Raw genomic sequence first — 23,492 nt, 5'->3', positions numbered from 1 at the left:
ACACCACAGACCCAAAAGGTACCGCATGCTAGTGGAACACTTAATATCAAGAGCAGCTTCTTAAATCGAGCAAGAAGTATCTTCGATATACTGAAATAGCTATTTGAGGAACTGTGCCGATCGGTATTTGAGGCACAGTATGCTCTCAGTTTACACAAACGCTTCACAGCAGACTTTACATGAAGACAAACAGTAACTGTGGCCATGTTTGCGTTTTACTGGGAAATAAAAACCAAGGGGTTAGGGGAAGTGGAAGACTGTGTAGTGGGAATCTGTTATTAATGCCACTTTCCACACCCTTCGGTTCCCTTGCTTTTGGACATAACAGCAAGGATCAAATTAAAAACAACAACCGTAAAAACAGCAATTAAGCAATCATGATATCAGAAATTAAAAAAATTTAAATAAAATTTAAAAAATCACATTAAATATTATGCACAATGTATTCGGTATACAGTTACTTATTGTGAGACTTGTATTGTGTTTTACGGAATATCTTTTACATACCTCTATTGTATTCAGTGACTATATAAAAAATGTAATTGTTATTTTAAAAAAAACTAAGATGTGGGACATGATAGTATAACTTATGCAGTTTTAATATTAACACATCTGATTTGATTTGTTATGCTTGCGAATTGTTCTAAGATGTGTCAGAAAAAAATGTATACATTACCAAAATAGATTTTATTATATTCAAATAAAAAAAAAAACTTATGGATTGTATGAAATGTATGTTGTACATCGTTCCCTGTATTTCTACGGTGTGGCTTGATTGTTAAATGCAGGATGTCATTAAACATGTAGGCCTACAAAAGATGTTACAGTAAACAAGCAGCTAGATGTTTCTCTTTATGTTGTTGTTTTATCCTGTGGTCACATTTAGTTGAGTGTCTGCATAGTTTCTTAGCTCCACCTGTAATTACGAGGTTTAGTTAAACTGACCAGAGGAAGAAGACAGGTTTGTTTTCTGACAGCATCCCAAAAATAGTGGGAATAAATGTACGACTGGGCTGACACTTTCCATTCTTCTTTGTGGCGAATGTCTCCTGTCCTTTCACAGGGGAAACTGAGTCCAGCCACATAAAATCACCTGCAAATTATACTTCCTGTACTTTGAATTATAATTTGCAGGCACTCACCTCCTCAATTAAAAGAGACGTAGGCCTATAGCTTTCATAATCTAGACATTACAGGGCAAAGGAGGTCTTATACATTGAAGTACTGTAACAATAAGCAAGGTAAGAATAGTTTGAGCATCACAAAACGTAGCCTACCTACTGCTGTAAACACATATTAGGCTGTAGAGATTATTATCACCATTCAACCTGTTTCATTGTCCGTTGAGCCACGCTGCCTGCTGCCCTTTACTGCTTAGCCAAGCTTTGCGTACAAATGACTGCATTATGACCAGCCAGAACCTTTTGTAAGTTGAACTATGGAGATTTCCATTGTGTGAATATGCGCATTTAGTCTTGGACATGCTGAGAAAATGTTTCAGGAGACGTTTGTCTTTCACGTTTTAAAAATCCCCAACTGAGACGAAACCGGTGACACACCTCCGCGAACACACAAGATGCGACCGAGCTGACAGACGTGTAACGTTTTCTGAACTGTCGTAGCCGGCTTGCCAATTGTATTCTCCAATTAACGCTATTTACGCTCAACAGCATCCGAATACCTTCGGGGATGCGCGAGCATGTTTTTGTAGCCCACTATCATCCCTTGACTGCTGTTTTGAGCTGACTCTAAGCAGTGTAAACGCCATGTTATAACACAATGGAGATTAAAAAATAAATAAAAAATTTAAAAAAGTGGTTAATTTTCCGTTAGCCTTCTATATTATAAAAATGACCAACGTCCTTTCACGCGCTTCGTCTCAAACCCAAAGCCGGTGTTCCCGGCAAGAAGATGCGGCTTTAACCGTTGGGATGAAAATATTAACGTTAGCTTACCTTCAACAGCTATTACGGCCGGTATGGTCCATAATATCCATAGAATATCCATTATTGGTCACTTATATCGCCCGGGCATTCAAATAAAATATGTCCCGAAAGCCATTGACAGCACAGGCAGAGAGGGGGGACAGGCGGTCCTTCACCTCCAATAGAGCGATCCCAGATAGCAGAGAAAACCAACTCAAATCTGAACCAAGTTTGGGCGAAACCAAAAAAACGACAGACAGAGGGGAGCACCGTGCAACACAGAAACATGGATACGCATTTCAGCGCTACATTAATCAAGCAGGTCTTCTATACAATAGAAATAATAAATGCATGTGTATAATTAATGATGGAGGGTTTAACATATTTGAATTATCGATGCAGCCGCTCGTCAAGAGGATCATTCAACCCCTTCAAAGCCACTTCAATTTACCCCGCTGTCAATCATCAAGAGGACAGTCCAAACTACCTTACCTAGCGATAATTAAGTGTTTTGGGACCATGTGGGTCATTTATAAAAGATGGAGCAACTTATACCTACTCACACCGCTCGAAATGGAAATACTGGTTACTGTTTTGTCAGACAAAGCCTAAACGTGTCTGCGGGGTTCACTATAAGGCTCCATGGGTCATATAGTGACTTTTTGCGCTGTAACAGGTGACGGACACGGAGAGCAATTCAAGTAGGTTTAACATTTTCTTTACCGTTTTCAACTCTTAAATGTGTAGTTTAATTGGTTACCTCTATAGTCTATAGACTCTAAGTTTTCCACTAAGCCTTCCACCAAGGCCGAATTATGTTTTGTTTTGGGGAAAATTGATGTAGGCCTAAAGGCTATACCTTACTATAAAAAAATGACAGTATGCAACTATTTCAATTCTATATTACAATTATAAACTCGGATAAAATACGATTATTATTAGTTTTTTATGTTGTTTGTGGTTTAACCAATTGAATGTGTGACGTTTAAATTCTTGATTGATTGATTGACGCACCTATCCGAATCATTTATGTGGTCTACATTGTTAGCCCATAGCTAATATAAACTAATTTAGACAGTTGTTTAGCAGGCAAAACATTAATCCCATCACTCACACTAGCCACAGTATACGTGTAATTGCATACTGAATAGGTCTTTTGTTACAGAATTGAAACTACCGGTACTTCAACATTGACACGTAGGCTAGGATTTATGCGATATGTAAATCAGAATAATACCGTTTACTTATTTGTCAGCTGTGTGTATTTTAACAGACGCTAAGGCACAGTAGATAAAAAAAACTATATATATATAATTTGAATTTGATTGATTTTATAGGTTATCGTCATAAGTCAGTTTTAGAGCTTAAAATGAAGTGTCCTGCTAATAAAGAAAATACTATGAGACAGGCTGCAGACTGAAGGCCATTACTACAAGCTATAGTGACTGGTCATAGTTATAGCACTCTTACTTCTGCTGTAAAATAGCGTACTGTGATAAAATAGTGCAGCCTGGTATTAGAGTGAAGTCTGAAAAATATTAGAAGGAATCACAATTCATTCTATAATTGAATATAATAGTCTGCATAGTAGCTGAGTTTGCAACCACTCACTTCAAAACAGCCACTGAGAGATTCGAAAGAATTGTTAGGTCAAGTGAATGACTTGGCAAGATACAATTACAAAAGGAAGTCTGCATGCTTTTACTTAAGTGGACCATTAAATGTTATATCTGAGGGGGATGTCTATTCATAACATGAAAATGAATTGAAATCTAACAGTGAATGCATAATCAATAAATAATTGCTGCATTGATTCTTCTGCACAGTTAACAATGCTGACATTTGCACAAGACTGCTATGTGATGAATTTCATTTCAATTGTATCAGTCGAGCCGGAGGTGCTTTAGAAATGTACATATACAGTTTGGGGATTTATTCAACTTTTTGTAGACACAGACCAGCTAACCGTCATTCATGCATCCCAAAGGAAGGAATCATGGGACTGAACAAGTTGTCAATTAGGTAGACCTGAACAGTTATTTTCCAATTACAGAGCCAAGAATCCAAGCTGAAGTGAAATGTAACTTCCTCCAGAATGCAAAACTTTCCTTCCTGTTCATGAATCATCATAAAACCATAATCAGTTGATGTGATGTTGGCACAAAGTTCTTTAAGACATGTCACAATTAATGTTCTGAAATGATTTAAATTGAGCTGTGTTTGCACTAAGTTAATTTGAGTTGGCACAATGTAGTCTGGCAGCAACATTACTGGCAATAATTTTCCAGCGATCAATAAAAATGCTATACGTTGAATAAATATTCATATTAGTAATCATAACACATTCAATGTTTATGAGATTTCTCCTTTTAATAGGATTACTCTTTTCCCAAAAAAAAAAAAAAAAAAAAAAGGTACAAGTTGTCAGTGATGGTTGGCATAAAAACTACATCTGAATTTATTGTGCATCATGCAAGCCATAGCCTTATTTATTTTTTTAAAGTAGTATGAAACCGATTTCCTGCCCCATCCAGAAGCTGGTAGTAAAATCCCATCGTTTTCTTAGAGTTATGATGGGTAAAGAATAAAACACAGTCTGGTTTTTATATGACAGGCATGGAGACAGATGCCATAGGGATACACTGAAGCAGCTGCATTAATGGTAGATATGCTTTGTTTGAAATACATAGATACCCGGAGAGAAAGCACGATCAAAAAATGTCCAATGTACACAAAAATGTCAAATTGCTTTTTGTACAAAGAAAGTGACAGACAGCGGGGACGAGGGGCAAACAGAAAAAGCTTTCACATGTGCACATGAGGATTTACAGTACACAAGAAACGGGTGAATGTGCCTGGAGAAATATGTCTCATGGATATAAAGTATGGAGTCACTAAAGCTGGACAAGAACAAAGAATCTAGAATAATTATTTGTCAACAAACATGCCGTTCTCATTCCATGCCGCACCGCTGTAGCTAAGCAGCAGGACTTCCATGGGTTAAATGAGCCAGGCTGATTTATTTGCCTCCACTGAGTTTCAACTGTATTGATTCCAGGTCACTTGACTGGCTGACTTCAGATCATGTTCAGGTGACTACAACACAGATGGAACAAAACGGCCAGGCACTGAGAAAGCAGCTTCCCCCCTCCCTAACTGTAATGAGTTCCATACAGGTTAAATATTGGCTTGAGCCAGAAGAGAAGTGAAAGATGTTGAAGAAATTATATTAATACTACCCGAAGAGATCTCTCTGCCACGCTATGTTAGAATGGCTGCATAGCAATACAATATAATGCAAAGCAGAGATGTTTGAATGTGGCATAAATCCTCTCCTGCTCCTCTGTGACTCTGTAATCCAACAGTACTGTACCTATAGCATTCCCTTACACAGCATAATCAAAACAGCACGGTTGTACAGTAACAGTGGCCTCAGCAGTCTACAGTAAGCAGACAATATATCCTCAAAACCTCAAAATGCATGCAACAAATCACCTGTTAAATTACCCCCTAATGATGCACACAAGGTGCACAGAGGACACATTGAATTAGCATGTTAAAATGTTAAAAAAAATTGCAGCATGCAAGCTACACAGCAGCAGTAAAGCAGAGCTACGTGTTTGCATGAAATTAGTTAGCCTGTGAGCATTTTTGTGTGTTTTTGACAAAAAAACGAAATGATTTTGAATAACGATCAAATGACACGATGCAATGATATTATCCGTCATATGTAATAGTTTCACAATTATTAGAACACATTTTTTTCTTTAAGAATTTGCATATGTACTGCTGCATGTGAACCATCGATTCAATACCCACCCGTGATTATTTGATCTCTTTATGACTATTTCTTTTGTTTGTAATTCAAATTAAATTTGCTATTCATTTATCACAACACTGGTACATTTTATTTGGATATATTCAGACACATATTTATTATTAATACCAGCTAGAAATGTACAGTAATATAGCAAAAATCGTAATGTTTAATAATCATAATAAAAAAATGCCATAAGATTTAATAACATTTCATATAGCCCATCATAACTATAATTCAGAAAGGCCAGTTATATTCAGGGCAGCTTTTGTATGACATTATTATTGTATTTAAGTTTTAAATATATAATTAACATTAATTTCATGTCTGCTTTTTTTTTTTAAATAAATGAGGTAAACTTGCGAAGGAAACATCCTATTATTTTGGCAATGGTAAAATGATTGTGTATTGGCAATGTTTAAATTAATTTGATTCAGGCTATCAGAAATAGCTTCTTAAGTCAATACTAAATCCATATAATTGAATATAAACTACATATTGATATTGAATACATCAATATGAATGATGAAAGGATGAGAAGATGGAGAGTGATGGATGTGAAGCTGTTCAGACGTTGACACACAATATACAGGGATTTATAATTGAATGATTATTATTATACTTCAAACATAGTCAACTCTTCAGTGCTGTAGTTTAAAAGAGGGATTGAAATGTAAACTGTGGGGAGGACAGGAAAACAAAGTATTTCAATGTGTTGCCGTGTTATGTGTGATTGCATCAACACTGCCACCCAGAGTTTAAAAGCTGAACATTCATATAGTCTTATTATTGAATACACTGGGAATGTTTCTAACATTATTCAAAGTAAGGTCACCTCCTTTTTATTCGCATTCATTTGAAAGTGCAGTATTTGTGAGTAAATGCCAGGCGATATTAGTTTATTGTAAATTAAAAGCTAAATTAGAAATCCACAGAAATTACATTTTGAAATTCTATGAAAATGGCTGTTTGCTCTTAAACAAGGATACGAGTGTATTTATTTCATTCCATAAAAATACAAATAAAATACTTTTGAATGAATAATAATAATTCAACTCTGAATAACCTCAGGAATAACAGAGCTATTTAGTCATTCTTATAAAAGTTCATGGCTTACTAGTGCTGAGCGGTTTTGGGGCAATTTATAATAACTTTACATAAAGCGAACTAAAAGTAAGTGATGGGTGCAGAGTAACATACAGCATGGGTTTTTAAACTCCCAATTAACCTCACATTAATGATTTTAGCTGGGATTTTCTGGCAATCACCCCCCAAAAAAAACATCACTGCTCACCATTATCTTAAGTTAAACACATATTTGTCAGCGAGGATGAAACGAAGTTGATGAGGGTTGAGAATGAGTTTCTCCAGCTTCTAAGCTATTCCTATCCTTTGGAATATTTAGCTTGAACTTAAGGCCATTCAAAAGGTCCACTCTGGGCTGGAATCGATTTCCCCTCGAGACTTAAAGAGCTTACGGTGAAGTATTGGCATCGGCAGCTGGATAAAGGCTGAGGAAATAAAATAAAAAGTTGGTGTGTGATCCCTGACCCTGTGCTGAGAAAGAGCTACGGACTCCCCTAGTCTAAGGAGACCTTTTGCATGTGGATTAACCTCAGCTGAGGCCACGTTTTCACACGCAGGCAGAGTCGAGTCGGCTGGATTGAACTCTGACAAGCAGAGCAACCGAAACTTAACTTGGAAAACCCAGTGTTCGAAATGTTTTTTTATTTGTCTTAGCAGACAGGGCAACCTTTGGCGTTATCTACTTTGCTAAATTAAATGGCACTGCCAACAGAGGACACAAAGATATTCTTAGTTTGTCTTAAAAAGAAAATATGTATTCAATGAAGCTGAAAAAAAGATGGGCTCACTGCTTATCTTTCGTGAATAGTCTACTGCACGCCACCCCGCCCCACTCCACTCCAACCACCACCCCAGCGTATTGGTTTACCCCTGCCAAAAATTTAATTCAATCCCACTAAGTTGCTCCAGCTTTAATTAAATAGACCAAAAGCCTTGGCAGGATTTAATTTACTTTCTTGTTAAGTGAACTTTACAGACACTGCAGAACTTTCACTGGTATACTGCAGGGACCTGAAAGGGGACGCTTGCACTGAAGTCCTTCCCTTTCAAGTCTTTAGAATGAAATCGCACACATTTCCAAGCACTAACTCGTGTTTTCCCTGACAAATGAGGTGAGGTGAAGACTGAGATCAGTGTCTTCTTTGGTTTATGGCGGGCCACGGGCTTTCAGGATACTTAAAGAGAATTGTGTTTGAATGGCGCGCGGCTGTCGGAGGGCAGACAACACTTTTTATCATCATAATAAATCCAAGCACTATTGCCATAAAACAGAGGCCCAGTAAAAAGTGATTCAGCTGACAGTCATGACGAAATGAATGCCTTGATGAAATGGCAGTCATCAATCATGGCGTTGGTTTTAAAATGCTAACATCCCCTCTAAGCTCTCTACTAATTGATATGAACCGTTTACATAAATCAGCCGCTGTGTGTTGATGCTGCGCGCCGTTGTCGCTGTGGTTTGCTTTTCGGTCTGCATGTGTTCAAGGCGTTGGCCTGTGATGTGGATAGCTGAGCTGTGTTGTTAGAATAGAAACGGACAGCCTTTCCATGTGTGGGTTCATCTAAATCTTCCCTGTTGGGAACTTCCGTTGCTTTGGGGGTCATTAGATAAGTACAGAGTTTAAAGCCTCTTTTGTAATGATCTTCAGCAGTTTTTATTTCGACAAGGAGTTTCAGACTTCCACAAATCTAAGCTGCGAGATAAATTATTTCTGTTAGGGAGAAAATGTGAAGTATTTGATTGGACCCAAGAAAAAGCAGTACTATAACACAATGGTATGGGGATCTAGTTTTCTTCAAATGGAAAGGCTCATTGTCAAAATCAGAAAGGTAATGCTTCATCAATGGATGGCAGCATTATAAATCCTCCTGCTGTTCCTATATAATGTTTATCATAAGTGGACGCTTGTACACAGGCTTGGGGATTAACCGAATACATGGAACAACGTTACATATTTAGGATACAAAAAAGGTAACCATTTTGTTAAACTGACAGAAAAAAAAGACGCAATCAGATTACTGATACAGTTAGTAAAAATTTTAGGGGGATTATTAGGATTACAGTGTGTGTGTACATATGTATATATGTTTACTCTTCGGCCAAAAAATTATCTTAAAAAAATAATACATTTTAAAATAAAAGAATAAGATACTATATATGCTACTTGGATTAGGTTACTTTACTTATTACCATTATTCTTTTCTCTTACTTTGTTGATGTAATGCTCAGAACTGTAATGTATGAGCTTGTGTTAAGCATTGGCATGACTCAATAAAAGATTTTGTGATTAAAAGATTATAAATAAATGATCTTATGTTTAATTTAACATATCTTATCTCATAACAATGACATAAATTAGTAGTACAAAAATGTTGTTTGGGCATTGCAAAGAGCCACATCTGTCTCTATAAGTTAAACTCACGTTATAAAAAGGGTTGGATGGAAAAATGACTTCACCAGGTCTCAAAGCCAGAATACAGTATGTGGTGCTCCTCCTGATCTTTTTCTCTCTCCATCTAGACTGAGCAACAGATGGAGGTGCACAACAGGATATTACCACTAAGAGGATTCCTCTTTCTTCGCCCGTCACTCTGGACGTTTTTTTTCCCTTCTTTTTTTTTGTGGGAACAGAGTCTTTCATCGTGACCCAGCTCGACTGGCTTACTGGAACTGGTGTAGAGTTGTTGGTTAAGCCCTCTGAAACCCGCCACCACTACCCATGTTGACCTGCTTGGCAAACCAAAATCCCTAAACAAGTCCACTGTGAATAACCTTAAAATAAGTAACCAGGTGGGATTAGAAAGTCCTCGTAGCGTCTTGAGTATCTGAACTTTGACTTTTCACTCCAGCTCTCAATGTGTCAGTGGCCCAGTGTTAAGTTTACTCTCCAGTGCTGCAGTACAGGGCTGCTCTATATATATATATATATATATATATATATATATATATATATATATATATATATATATATATATATATATATATATAATAAAAGGCTGCAACATATCGCGATAGACACTCAGATTTTTTTGTGTTGAAAGAAAATATCAGTAGAAAATGGCTAATTAAAATGTAACTGCCATATTTTCTGATATTTTCTTCCTTTATGTTCAACTCAATGTTCAATTTGTTCAATAAAAGAATGTTAAAAATGATTTCCTTTCATTTGTTTTAAATTCAACAAGCAATTTGTTGTATTTTAGCAGAATAAGTAATAGTACACCAGTAATACAGTTATCGCGATATTCAACAACGTTATGGCATATGGCATATTTTTCTCCTATCGTGCAGCCCTACTTCAGTAATACCTTTTACAAGAGGCACTGTGTGCTTCCCATAGGCAGGTAACTGTTAGGGTCTTATTTACATGGATTCAATTATGTTATTAAACTAGATAAATCTCAAAACACAAGTTCAATTACTTCCAAAGCATTCAGGGAAATGAGTGAAAACCTGATCAATGATTTATTCTGTGAGAATTGTTGGCATGACAACATAGCATTTCTTTTTTTTTTTTTTTTTTTTTTATTCCAAGGAGAGAGGTGTTTCCCAGTGATTGATATGAACACCAACACTACTTATTAAGATGACAGAGATGTTACAATCAGTTGTTTAAAGTCTTTATATCATCACAGCAAGTGGGTGATGAGAGGAGTCAGTTCGGTAGAGCTAATGCAAGTGAAATCTAATGTTCTAAAAAATGTATTTATTGAAAAAGCATCTTGTGCTTGAGTTACAGGGTTGTATGGGTGAAAAGATTTGATGAGGTTGGACTTGGCTATATTGGCAGACCACTGAAGCCGTCCTCTGTCCTTGGAAATATAAGATTGCCTACAGAAAGCAAAAAAACTGTTCAGGGTGGCAACTTGACTCCTTCTATAAACATTATTGTGCCAACATGTCTAGCATGTTTATGGTCTGACACACACACACACACACACACACACACACACACACATGCACACACGCACATGCACACCGACTGAGGTTACCCGGGCACACAGTATACTGTACATAATGGTTGTAAGTGTTTTTCATCCGTGTTCAGTGTGCAAGGAGGCCATTCTCTGAAACGCTGTTGCACCCCATAATACATTTTATTGAATGGCTCAAGTTGCCGTCCTTCGTGTTTTTATCTTTCTATGCAATCTTTAACGTGCTGTTTGCATACTGTACCTGCATTGTGGTGATAGTCTATTAAGTTTTGTACAGCGGCACAGTTCTCAAGAATATATTTTTATTGTATTTCTTTTTTAATGTTACCCCTTTTAAACTGCACAGTGTGTTGCTGTCATGTACATTTCATGAGGAGATATCAATCATGCCATTTGGTTATAGGGACCAGCCGTTGCTTGTTTGGAATTCTATGTTTCAAAATTAAAATTTTAGGCCTTAAATTATTATTAGTATTGTGTTCTAGGTCTTAAATCATTTTAAACAGGTCTTAATTTTCCTACGTCTACGTAACGCTTTACCTCTAATTCTCATTAAAATGCTTGAGAATGTGTTTTTTCTTTTGTGATTCCGTGGTGTTCCGTGTAGTTCTTTCTTTCGGTAGTCCAAATATAATATGCTGTATTACAAATGAGACCAACATGCAACTTATATTGCAGTCAATCAGCTTCCATGTCATTGGCGCGAGTCTTTTTCAGATTGTATCATAGACATAAACCTGATTCTATTCTTTAGCTATGGGGAAGTGCAAGTTTAGCTATGCTTGGCTTGAAAAAAAATGAATTTAGGGCTTGGTTAAAGCCAGTGTTGTGTGTCGGTGTCACTTTTGGATCAGAGCCAACACTAAGAGCGGAGGTGCTCTGGGTCCTCCACACGGTGACTAGACACCAGTTCTATAATGCGAATGAGGAAATCTGGGAATTGTTTCAGGTGAGGTTTCCTAACTCTGACATCTGATGTGTTTTTGTCGTTTTACGTTGTGATAGAAGTCTTAAATCTCATGCATAATGGCCTTAAAAAGGTCTTTAGAAAGTCTTAAATTTGACTTGGTGAAACCTGAGATTCATGCCATGTGTTTGCAAGTCAGATTATCACAAGAGTTACGGTAATTTCCTATTTAGTTTGTGAATTGTATGAGAAATAGTTTAGACTCGCTGATGCTGTAGCATTATATTACCACAGTTACAGCTTACTGTATGTCTTTACACGAGTACTTCTCAAGCCATGTTGTGTACATGATTGTATACGAGCACAGTATAAACTATGAGCACAGTATAAACTACTGTACAGGTATTTCACACGTGCACCGTTCAATAAAGAGCTAATAAAAATCCTGCAGCCATTTAATGACTGCATGGGATCTAGATGTAGTTGCTTTAACTGTTGGAAAGCGTACAAAATGGTTAATTTAACTTGGTTGCTGCTGAGGGATATTGCCTCTTCATGTATTTCCTCTGTATTTGTAACCTCAAACCTGAGATGAAGGAGAGGGAGAGGAATGGGGGGAATCCAATTCTATTTTCTCTCGTATTCACTGCAATATAATGACTTTGCAACAAGATCTCTTTCTGATTGTATCTCAGTAGACTTAAGAAAAGAAGTGCATTTTTCCATGGGACCCACATGGGACACACACACAAACCACGTTTGCTTGTTTTTGCCTTTGTTGTAGTTGTAACAAGTAAACAGGTTTATCGATTGAAGAACTATTGATTGCCAATTAATCATTTGGAAGTTAAATAAATTATATTATACTTTAAAAAGCAGTTGTTTGTGATTATTTGTGTATATGTGGTAGTAACAGCTGGTTGAACAGGTCAGTGCTCGAATTTCACCCTTCCCGTTCACTTTATAAATATGAGATAAATTAATCAAATTTAATTAAGATCTGTATTTTCAAAGAGAACACCACCCATGAGACTGTTTTCACAGTTCAGTTATTGGTCCCTGATTCCAGGGCGGTGCCCCGTTTTGATTGTCACTTTGGTAAAGTTATGAATACACATATTCATAACGTTATTAATATTGATAAAACATCTTTGATGAATTGCCTGAATCTGTACCTTCCTAATCCCCAACAAGGGTTAACATTTTCCCTGCAGATCATCAGACATGGTAACTTTCCAATCCCAATAGCTTGTGGCTAAAGTCTGTCTTTGCAGGCTAGCACAAATTTGTCACCACTGACCAGATTTTGTCTGGAGGCTTAAGGATCCTCAGATGATGTTCAGCTGAGTTGACTTGCCAAAACTAGAAAAGAATGTCATTTAATAAATCTAGTTATAAATGACTTAAAATGGCCTGAAAAGAAGAAGGTAGCATAAGAGTTAAATATGTGTTGATACTACAAGAAATGAAACATTCAACAAGCCACTATACAGAAATGTCCGTTGGCTGAACATTCTGGTTTGATCAAGAGTCAGAGTGCAAATATGTGTTTGTGTATACCATGTGTGTTTGCATGGATGGGAGTGTGTCTACTCTGTCCTGTGCGTTTGTGGCTTTGCATGCATATACATGTATGTGTCAGCATGCATGCAACTGTTCAAATGTCTCTGCGTGTAAACGTCACCGTCTTGGTGTGTGTGCGTGCGTGCGTGCGTGCGTGCATGTGTGTGAAGAGGAAACAGAGGGAGCTGAAACTGAAGAGCAGAGTGAGGAAATAGAGCAGAAGAATGTGGCCCTGACATAAAGAAATCCCGGATAATTCTGCCTTAAGATGTGCGAGGGCTGCAAAGTGCAAAGCAGAGCATCCAGAGGTCGTTCCCATGGCAACCTTTGCCCAGGGAGGTCCCTGACCCTCCTAAGCGGAGCACAGATTGTAGGTCACATATGGCACCAGCGATCCAATCAGGCCTAATCTGGCTTGACTTGTGGGTCATAAATTATACTGGAAAGCTGGTGCACACTGTGGCTTATCTTATCAGGAGACTCAACTGTATGATAATGGCTGTGTTTATGGCAAATTCATGAATTGACCCATTAAATGTGTATGTCAACACACAGGCATGTTTATGTCTATCAGCAAAGAGCAAAAATATCTTAGGATCCTATGATACGCTGCTAAGCATAAAGCGTCATCATTAAGGGCCCTACATAATGATGTAACAAACATTACTCACTATTCTAATGCTTTTTCCAATAATTGTCAAATCTATTAAAAAAAAAAAAAAAAATGTATGAAAATCTCGAATTTTATATATATATATATATATATATATATAAAATTCGAGATTTTCATACAAAACTATTTTTCTTTACCCTACAGTATATCTAGATTTCAGTTTCCAGGTATTCAAATAAATGAATGTGTAAAAATGAAAACTATAACAATGTATATTAATTTATAAAAATGTAATTATATTTACTGTAACCTTGCATTTTTGTTTGCTTTTGTCATTGTTGGGGGTTGTACAGATTCCACTGTTGTAGGTGTAAAAAGCACAGCAAAATCAACATTTCTTTCCTCTTCACAAAATTATTTTACTTTATTCTTCTGACCTTATTCCAACACAACATGTAGAAAAGTGTAGGCAACACAACAGAAATAACGGAAATGTGTCATGTTTAACGTATATAACGGCTATACAAAATGTCATTCATAGAAGAAGATGAAATGAACATGTTACGTATAGGCTACATGGTGATGATGCTTGATTTTACTTATTGTTGGGTTTAAGCAGACCCCAGAGGGGTCTAACTGCCTGTTATAAAAAGTTCCCAAATTATTTGGGATTTTGGAGTGGTGCTGCATAAAAAGGTCCATCAATGCCAATCACAGATATTATGTTTATGAGCAATTCTAAAAAGGTATCAAGTTGATAAAACAATGTAAAAGGTATGTTTTTTTTAAAAAGCTGTTAAAAATGGCCTGGGGGTCTCTGGACGCAATTTAGTGGGGGAAAAAATACATTTCAGAATGTGCCTATACTCAAATGAAGAGGGAAATTTTAATGCAGAAGTTCTTAAAACATAGTATAGACAAACGTCTCTGTAGACAGATGTAACTTTATAATTCCAACTTCACACAGTCATCAGTGTGAGAAACTCTGGGGGAAGCACTTTTTCCAGGATGTGAGACTCAGAAGCCTGCGGCAATGCACCAGAAACACAGATATGATTTGAATGATTTATACGCCATGTTTCTCGAGTATTGGGATAGTGCGGATAGCCAACCTCAGAAGGGCCTTAGAGTTTTATGTGCTTTTTGTAAAGGGTTTCCAGATACACACACATTCAGCAGAGTGGGAGCTTAATAGAAGCTCCCATTTTCTGAGGTTCAGAAAGCTGTTAAATCCTATTTTAGGTCAAGTCAGCTTCATGGTCTGGATCATCTAAATTCTTAACACTCAGTTATGCATTAATAAAATCTTGATATGTTTATGGGAAACATTAATTTTCTGCAGGCATGCCACCGAAAATAAAAAAAAAAAATTTTTTTACTTTCTTGTAATTCTCACAAACACTCATGATTCACCTTGGTGTGCACATAGGCTGCTGCACACTGATGAAAACACTGAATCTAATCTGGATGTAATAAACACAATGCTGGAGGAGATGAAAGTCTGGAAAAGCTTCTCAGTGGAATATGAATATTTAATGCGTTTGAATTTAAAGTAACAAGTAAAGTAAGTAAGACAGGAATGACGTTGGTGTCCAACATTTGCATTCCTGCTTTCTTTCACATTGTTGACACAAAAAAAAAAAATGGAATCTTGGTGTTTGTCAGGCGGTGAAGCTAAACAATGCAGCGCTCTGTGTGCAAGCTCAGCCTCAATCTGATAGAAACAGCTCCTGATCTCTTGACTATCTCTCCATCACTGGCCCGTGGTTGGCGATTTCATGAGTGAGCTGGTAATAATCACGGGTGACTGGATTCTCACCTTTTTTCCCCTTGTGGAGGCGCAGCCACACTCGTGAGGCCGTCGGTGGCCATATGGGAACGCTTTGCGTAGGTCAGAGGAATTACATCAATGCGTTTATCATTGCTTTCACCTTGCTTCTTATTGCTTCCAAGTTTTGAAAATACAGAACTGTAATGGATATTAACAACAAAAATGTAATGTAAACATAATATGACTTATTATCCACGTGCAAATTCAGTTTGCACATTTTGACGATGTTTGTTGGAGCTCTTAGGAACATATTAGATTTAAATGGTTGGACCAGAGACGCAAATATAATTTTACACATCTTGAAATATTTGAGTAAAGTACTCGCAGGTGTAAATAAAATTATTTAAATGTATCCAGTCTGGATTGGCATTTTACTTCACTTGCATATTTGTATTCTTTCGTGGAGTATCTCTACAGTGTATTTTGAAAGTTATTCAACATAGTGAATGTTTTTTTGTGTGAGTTTGCAGTTTCCAGTGGGAATTGAACCTGTCATTTTTTGTGTGGCTTTCTGTTGAAGCTATGCTCACCGGACTTGACGTCTGCTTACACAACAATAATTCCACACACACACACACACACACACACACACACACACACACACACACACACACACACACACACACACACACACACACACACACACACACACACACACACACACACACACACACAGCTTATAATATAAAATGTAATATTCAAATTTAGTGGAATATTTGTGTTAGTTGTAAGGTAAGTTGTTTTTGTTTAAATTTGAATATTACATTTTATATTATAACAGATAAGATATAACAGATTTTTACTTATTTACTCAAGTCATTTGCATTTATTTTGTCTATTTGTTTTACATGGTGTTATTTAAGTTGTATCTGTTATATACTTATCTACAATTTTGTGATATTATTATTAGATTTGGGCTTTGTGTTATATATAAATGTAATTCTGTTGGCACGATACTGCTATGCTGACTGGATAAATTGTCTAGTTTCAATATGACTTAAACTATAGTTTAATACATTAAAAGAAAAAAACAGAGACATGTTGTTTATAGCCAGTAGCCACCAGGTTTTATAATAACACATCAGACTAGAATCTAGACTATTTAGACTCTAGATAGTTTTTAAATGCCATGCTGTCCTTCCGAACTCTGCGGCTGTATCTTTAAAATGTCTTCAAGGTTCACCGAGCTTGATGGAACTTTCTGATACAGTCAAGTGCACACAGCGTAAGTGATCAGACCTTATTACTGAACCATGCAATGTTCAACCTCTCAGACTGCTTGTTTTAGGCAAGCAGTCTCCCCCGTCTGAATGCAAGGAAGAGGTATACGGCGGGAAAGGAGGAAGAAAAAGGTGACAAGAGCGGAACTCAGAGCCTAATGCAATTTGAAATGTCCTTTAATGTCCCGTTTCTAAATTGGAAAAATTGACTTTCCTCGTAGAGGTGACACAAGCCTGCACTCCGGGACATTTCAGGGGCTAAGTGGAGGTTTCGAAGCAAGCTGCAGCAGACCCTGAAGGCCGAGCAAATATTTCATGAGTAATTTAATATCTGGAACATGAGAGCGTGCTCCACTCAGGATGCCGGCCCGGATATAGACAGTGATCTCGGAAGAAGGAGGGGGAGAGAGGCGAAAGGGCAAACCAATGAGAAGTTAGTACTGTACACCAAGTTTCCTCCAAGGGTGCTCAGGGGATACGCCACTATACCACCATCTTCAAAAACTGTCTGTCCACTGGGCACACTTCTGTAAGCCCCATATGGAATCAATCAGACATCAGCATCTACAATGTATTTACACATGAAGCCAGCTACTCTTAAAATATTGTCTAAAGTGGGTCTCAAAATTCTTAGCACCTCTACAGTAAGCTACATTAAAGCAAAATTAGATTTGTGTGATACTAGTCTTTTGCTTACTCTCACAGGAACCAGGAAAAGCACCAAAGACTGTGAATACATGCTAATAAAGTTTTCCATATGACTGATACTCATGTCCTTCTTGTGTGCATGAACCAATCTTAGCCTTGCCTTTACCCATGGATGGACCACTGTACTGTACTGTAATGTGCTGGGTCAACAACTTTCATTGCAATGAAAGGGTGCCAGATTTTCAGAGGTGCCAAGTAACTAAGTACAAATACTTTGTTACCTTACTTAAGTAGAACTTCTGGGTATTTATACTTTACTGGAGTAATTATTTTACAGCAGACTTTTTACTTCTATTCCTTACATTTTCACGCAATTATCTGTACTTTCTACTTACATTTTAAAAATAGCCTCATTACTCCTATTTCCGTTTGGCTTGTTTTCATTCCGGCTTGTCATCGTTAAAAAAATAAATAAATAAATAAAAATATCCAGATAAAATCAAGTCATCCGAATAGAGTGAATTTGATTGTGGTTGGATGAGAAGTATAAACATATACCATTCCGACACCCTATTGGTTTATACGCGATCCATCGCACCTGCACATGACACAAATCACATCACACTCTAGCAAGGAAATAGCAGACAAATGTAGTTTAGTACAAAGATGTCCGGGGCAGAGACTCGAGCAAAATGTCCCAACCAAGCACCAGCGAGGAGGTTGGTAGCCAGGAAGCCCAGCCAACCCTTCTACACAAGAATTTTTCGAAATGGTTGGATGCAAAAACAACTCCTTTCTAATGCGCTGCAAGCTCTGCGCAACAAAGTACCACGAGCTAATTGTTTCTAAAAATCGACGTCTAATACGAAAAAGCATATTGATATTTTTTTCCCCTTAAATTACTTTCACTTTTATAGTTTAAGTAGTTTTGAAACCAGTACTTTTACACTTTTACTTGAGTAAAAAGCTTGAGTTGATACTTCAACTTCTACAGAAGTCTTTTTAAATCCTAGTATCTATACTTCTACCTGAGTAATGAATGTGAATACTTTTGACACCTTTGCAGATTTTATGAACGGAATCTGGTATCCAGTTCATAAAATATCATGTATCCATGGTTCCACCAGAAAGCATAGCTAGCTAGCTAAAAATGTACTTTGATAAGAGTAAAAAAGTAGTTCTGTTAAAATACTGTAGGCCTATGTTCCATTTCTATAGGCTAAGTGGACATTTGCAGCCTGTGCTTACAACTGATTATCAATTATAAAAATGCAATGCAATAAGAATTAACCGGAAAAGGGACAAAACTGAAACAATTACAGTATACACAAAAATCAACAATAAATAAAAAAGTATGTGAACACCATGTTGGGTGCAACAAGCATTGGTAAGCTATATAAATTAAATAACCTGACAGTTTTTATAGAATTAACAGCAGAATGAAACATTGCCAAGACAGACAATATGGAGCTGTCTAAATAATATAAACTGCACCGTGATGGCAGCCACAGACTAACAAAAGCAAAAGGAGGGATGCACTGTTTTTTCATGTGTAGGCCTAAATCTAGTCTACGCAACGCTACATTGACAGGAAACGTCGTTATTGAATGAGTTTGAATTGTTCTCACCTGTCTGAACGTCATTCTGTCCTTCTCAATCTGCTCCAGGTTCAACCTTTCTGCTCCTTCATTCTCAAAGCATAAACTAACCGGTCCACTAAACCTCTCTGTCCCACTCTACTCCTCAAAGTTTTCAAACATGTTACTGTAAGCTGAAAGAGGCTCTGCAGTTATAGCCTGACAGACAAAACAGCAGAAAGTTCCTCAGTGAACGCAGAAATCCACCATTTGCATTTTGGTATTTAGCATGTTAGCCACACCCAGCATGCACCTGTTTTTTCACGTGGGTACGTTTGATTTGTGTCAACAAACATGCTAGCCGGGTGGAGAATGACTTATAAACCAGTGATTACCGTTATTAGGTTAGATGCAACCTCTTTTTTTTTTCTTTTTTTTTTAAACTAGGCAGACCCGTCGCCAGACCTCAGTCTTAAGGGGGGCACAATTATTATTAGCGTACAGTACGTATATTTATAATAATCATATACTCTTGTTATACTATTCGCACGTAATCATCACGTTAAACATAACCAACAGCAATATGACCAGGTAGCCTATATAGCCTACAACACATTACATAGAAGCAATGTTATGAATATCCATAAAACACTTGACTATACAACATATTAGATGTAACACCAGAAGCATCTCTCAAACATTGCATTTTAAAGCAGTCAACAGAAGGATATGCATTGCTATGCATGTGCCATGAGACACACACGCACGCGCGCACACACGCGCGCGCGCGCACAGAGACTTTGAACCTACCGGTACTTTGAGTGGAGGCAGCATGTCCTCTCTTCAGTCCCTCCTGTCATTTGAAGCTGCATGCTTATTTAAGCCCTTGTCTGTAAATCTTAAACCCCTTAATGAAGAAGGTCGCGTCCGATGATACAGATGTGAATTTCCTGCAGGCATAACAAAATGCGGAGTCCTTTTCCACCGAGTAGCCTACGCAAGCCAGTCCCTGTTCAAATACCAACTAGAGGAAAATTATCGGGGTTTTTTTAACCAAACATTTTGACTGGATATTTCCTCAACACAACCTGTTTGGGTTTGTCCGTCACACCCCCTGATTCAACAGTTAGTTGTGGCCCAAATGGCGCCCCAGTCGCAGTTGCACTTGACCTGCAGGTCGTCCTGCCGGCCAGGGTCGGGCTCCGCGGAGCTACTAGCATCAGGCTCAGACTGTCGTCCAGGGGCTCCTTCTCCAACGACAACATCAGGAGGCGTGGTGTCGTATCCAGTTTGGCAGAGGAGAATGTTGGTGGGCTTTTCAACCACTTAACGGATATCCATGACGAACTGAAGCGAGTAAGCCGGCGAAACTCATCCAGCTTTCAAAAATGTGCGGTAACTGTTGAGCGGCTACACTGACGTAAGGCCACACGTACGTCGTAGCCTAACTTTCTTTTTAGTAAGGCCGTGATAGGCTGTTGCAGTGTAGATTCCCATCAATCAAACAAAAATCACACCATTGTTTATTTATATTTTTAATGTTTCAATGATAAAGAATGCAACATTAATGCAACACAAAATTAGCAACTATGATAATATAAAATTAAAGTAATTTTTTTAAGAGGTCTGTGCCTCAAGTGGGGGGGCACAGGCATTTTTGGTGGCGGGCCCGGCCCCCTATGGCCCGCCCATAGCGACGGGTGTAGGTACAAGTGTTGGCTCCTTTCCTTTCTTTAATTCTCACACAGGTTAGCATGACTTTTTCATCTTTTGTTTTGACTCTGTAATGAATTCAAATTGAAATTTATGTACAATACTTATATTTAATGAAAAATACAAGTAGGCCTACACAAAAGAAGTTACATTGTAACAGTAACAAGAGCTGCCTAAATGTAATTTGGAACTTCGACTCCTACATTTAGGCATTTATAGAATGTGTTATATAAGGTATGTTGAAAATAAAAAAGTCATTGAATGGAAGACAAACTTCTTAGCAACTTGAGGCACCAAAACAATATGGCAGACATCTGTAAAGTAAAAACATGAGACGGACTGACTTCCATGAAAGTAAATACAAGTCCTGTCAAATCCCAAAAATGGTGCGATATTTCTTTCTCTCCACCCAACTGAATTGCTGCTCAACAATGCACTGGTGGCTGAAAGCTATAGGAAATAGCCTATAGTAGCAGGTGCTAGTTATAGAGGTAGGACTTAAAGTAGTATTTGTAGTTTATTTTTTTCCTTATGGTACTTTATAAAGGCGTAAAAAATGCCTCAGTGACTGTTTAGATGTTTTGCCCCTCTCGTACTTTTAGGTAACATTTGCAAATACTTGTTATTTAGGCTACAGTTTATGGACGTCAAAGTTAATGATTTCTGGGTAGTTATGCTCAAATTGTTTTCAGCCATCTAGCCACCTACGTGCTGGTACGTCTTTTTCACCTTCTGAAAATCATTTTCCTCATTCTTTAAAGTGCTCATATTACACTCATGTTCAGGTTCATAATTGTATTAAAAGGTTATATCAGAATAGGTTAACATGGTTTAATTTTCAAGAAAGGGGGGGGAGGGACTGAAAAGTTGTTCATTTTCAAATTTTTTGGCTAAGTCCTGGATCTTCGCAAGCCTACCTACAGCTTCTTTAAACAAACATCTTAATCAAATAGCTACTAGGCATTTCTAAGTCAATATATTAAAATAGTCAAAGTCATTACTTGTTCAGTAGACTAGCCGTTTGCACTTTGGTGATTTAGCATATAAAACACGGATAATAGTCATGAGGTGAATCTGATGTGGTTGGGTGTCTTTTTAGGAGGGTTGTTAACGGCTTCAGCCCCAAAAGTTTGTGAGGTTCACACCACGCCGATTACAGTCACGTGGTGGGACAAAAACCTGCAGCATCATCTGCTACTGCTGGTACACACGCATATGCACACACACGCACACACACACACGTATGCACACACACACACGCTCACACACACACACACACACACACACAGTCAAACTCATGTATTATTGAGAGTAAGGGAGCTCCCAGGATCCAGCAAGGATGTGTAACCAAACAAGATGGTTATTCAACACAATATGAGGCTGTGATATGTATAATATATATAAAATGTTGGAACATTTTGCCATTTTGAGCTAGACTTTTGACATTTACCTGAAATGCAAAATAGCCTACATAGTTCTTTGATATATTACACTTGTGTAAAATGAATGTAATTTATATTTTTTCACCATTACAATGCAATACCAATGTTTATGCCCTTGAATTAGCATGTAATGTAAACCTAATTGACCGTTTACGAAAACCTGAACAGAAATTTGTCCAATCATAGCAACAGTAACTAAGCACTGCAGGCCTGTCAAGCTTCATTCAGTCATTTTTGCCCATGTACTAAAACAAAAATAAGCACCTTCAAGAAAAATGTGGCATGAACAAGAAATTCATTACATTACTATTTGTTGTACAATATTAGCTGCAAAATATTGTTGCAATGATGGTTATTTAAATACAGTAAAAATGAAGTAATGTGAACTCTTTTAACTTGTTAACTAGAGTTTCATTTTCAACAACAGACTTTCTTGAAAAAGCCCTTAGTTACAATGGGATTTCTGAGATTAAAGGTCCTATGACATGCTGCTTTTTGGATGCTTTTATATAGGCCTTAGTGGTCCCCTAATACTGTATATGAAGTCTCTTTCCTAAAATTCAGCCTTGGTGCAGAATTACAGCCACTAGAGCCAGTCCCACAATGAGCTTACCTTAGGATGTGCCATTTCTGTGTCTGTAGCTTTAAATGCTATTGAGGAGGAGAGAGGGGGCGGGGGGAGTGTCACCAGCAAAGCACCCCCACACCATCACACCTCCTCCTCCATGCTTCACGGTGGGAACCAGGCATGTAGAATCCATCCATTCACCTTTTTAAGCGTCGCACAAAGACACGGCAGTTGGAACGAAAAATCTCAAATTTGGACTCATCAGACCAAAGCACAGATTACCACTGGTCTAATGTCCATTCCTTGTGTTTCTTGGCCCAAACAAATCTCTTCTGCTTGTTGCCTCTCCTTAGCAGTGGTTTCCTAGCAGCTACTTGACCATGAAGGCCTGATTCGCGCAGTCTCCTCTTTACAGTTGTTCTAGAGATGTGTCTGCTGCTAGAACTCTGTGTGGCATTCATCTGGTCTCTAATCTGAGCTGCTGTTAACTTTCGATTTCTGAGGCTGGTGACTCGGATGAACTTATCCTCAGCAGCAGAGGTGACTCTTGGTCTTCCTTTCCTGGGGTGGTCCTCATGTGAGCCAGTTTCGTTGTCGCCCTTGATGGTTTTTGCAACTGCACTTGGGGACACATTCAAAGTTTTCA

General features: G+C 37.8%; 1 protein-coding gene across 6 annotated transcripts in view; it reads right to left on the bottom strand.

The window, feature by feature from the left end:
• The window catches only part of ephb2b (eph receptor B2b), a 152,298-nt gene extending 132,949 nt beyond the window's left edge, over positions 1-19,349 (bottom strand). For 5 of the 6 annotated variants that reach the window (XM_039797733.1, XM_039797735.1, XM_039797734.1 and 2 more), the window contains exon 1: positions 1,956-2,117. In XM_039797733.1, the coding sequence (XP_039653667.1) occupies positions 1,956-2,007 (52 nt within the window). In that variant the 5' untranslated portion in view covers positions 2,008-2,117. Of the gene's footprint in view, positions 1-1,955; positions 2,118-19,174 lie in introns of those variants that run through there. The other variant, XM_039797737.1, reaches the window with a different exon arrangement.
• Between the last annotated feature and the right edge of the window lie 4,143 nt (positions 19,350-23,492).

This window comes from Perca fluviatilis, chromosome 4 (genome assembly GCF_010015445.1).
Source record: "Perca fluviatilis chromosome 4, GENO_Pfluv_1.0, whole genome shotgun sequence".
NCBI classification, from domain to species: domain Eukaryota; kingdom Metazoa; phylum Chordata; class Actinopteri; order Perciformes; family Percidae; genus Perca; species Perca fluviatilis.
The sequence above is the reverse complement of the archived record's forward strand: the minus strand, read 5'-3'. Positions and strand labels throughout refer to the sequence as shown.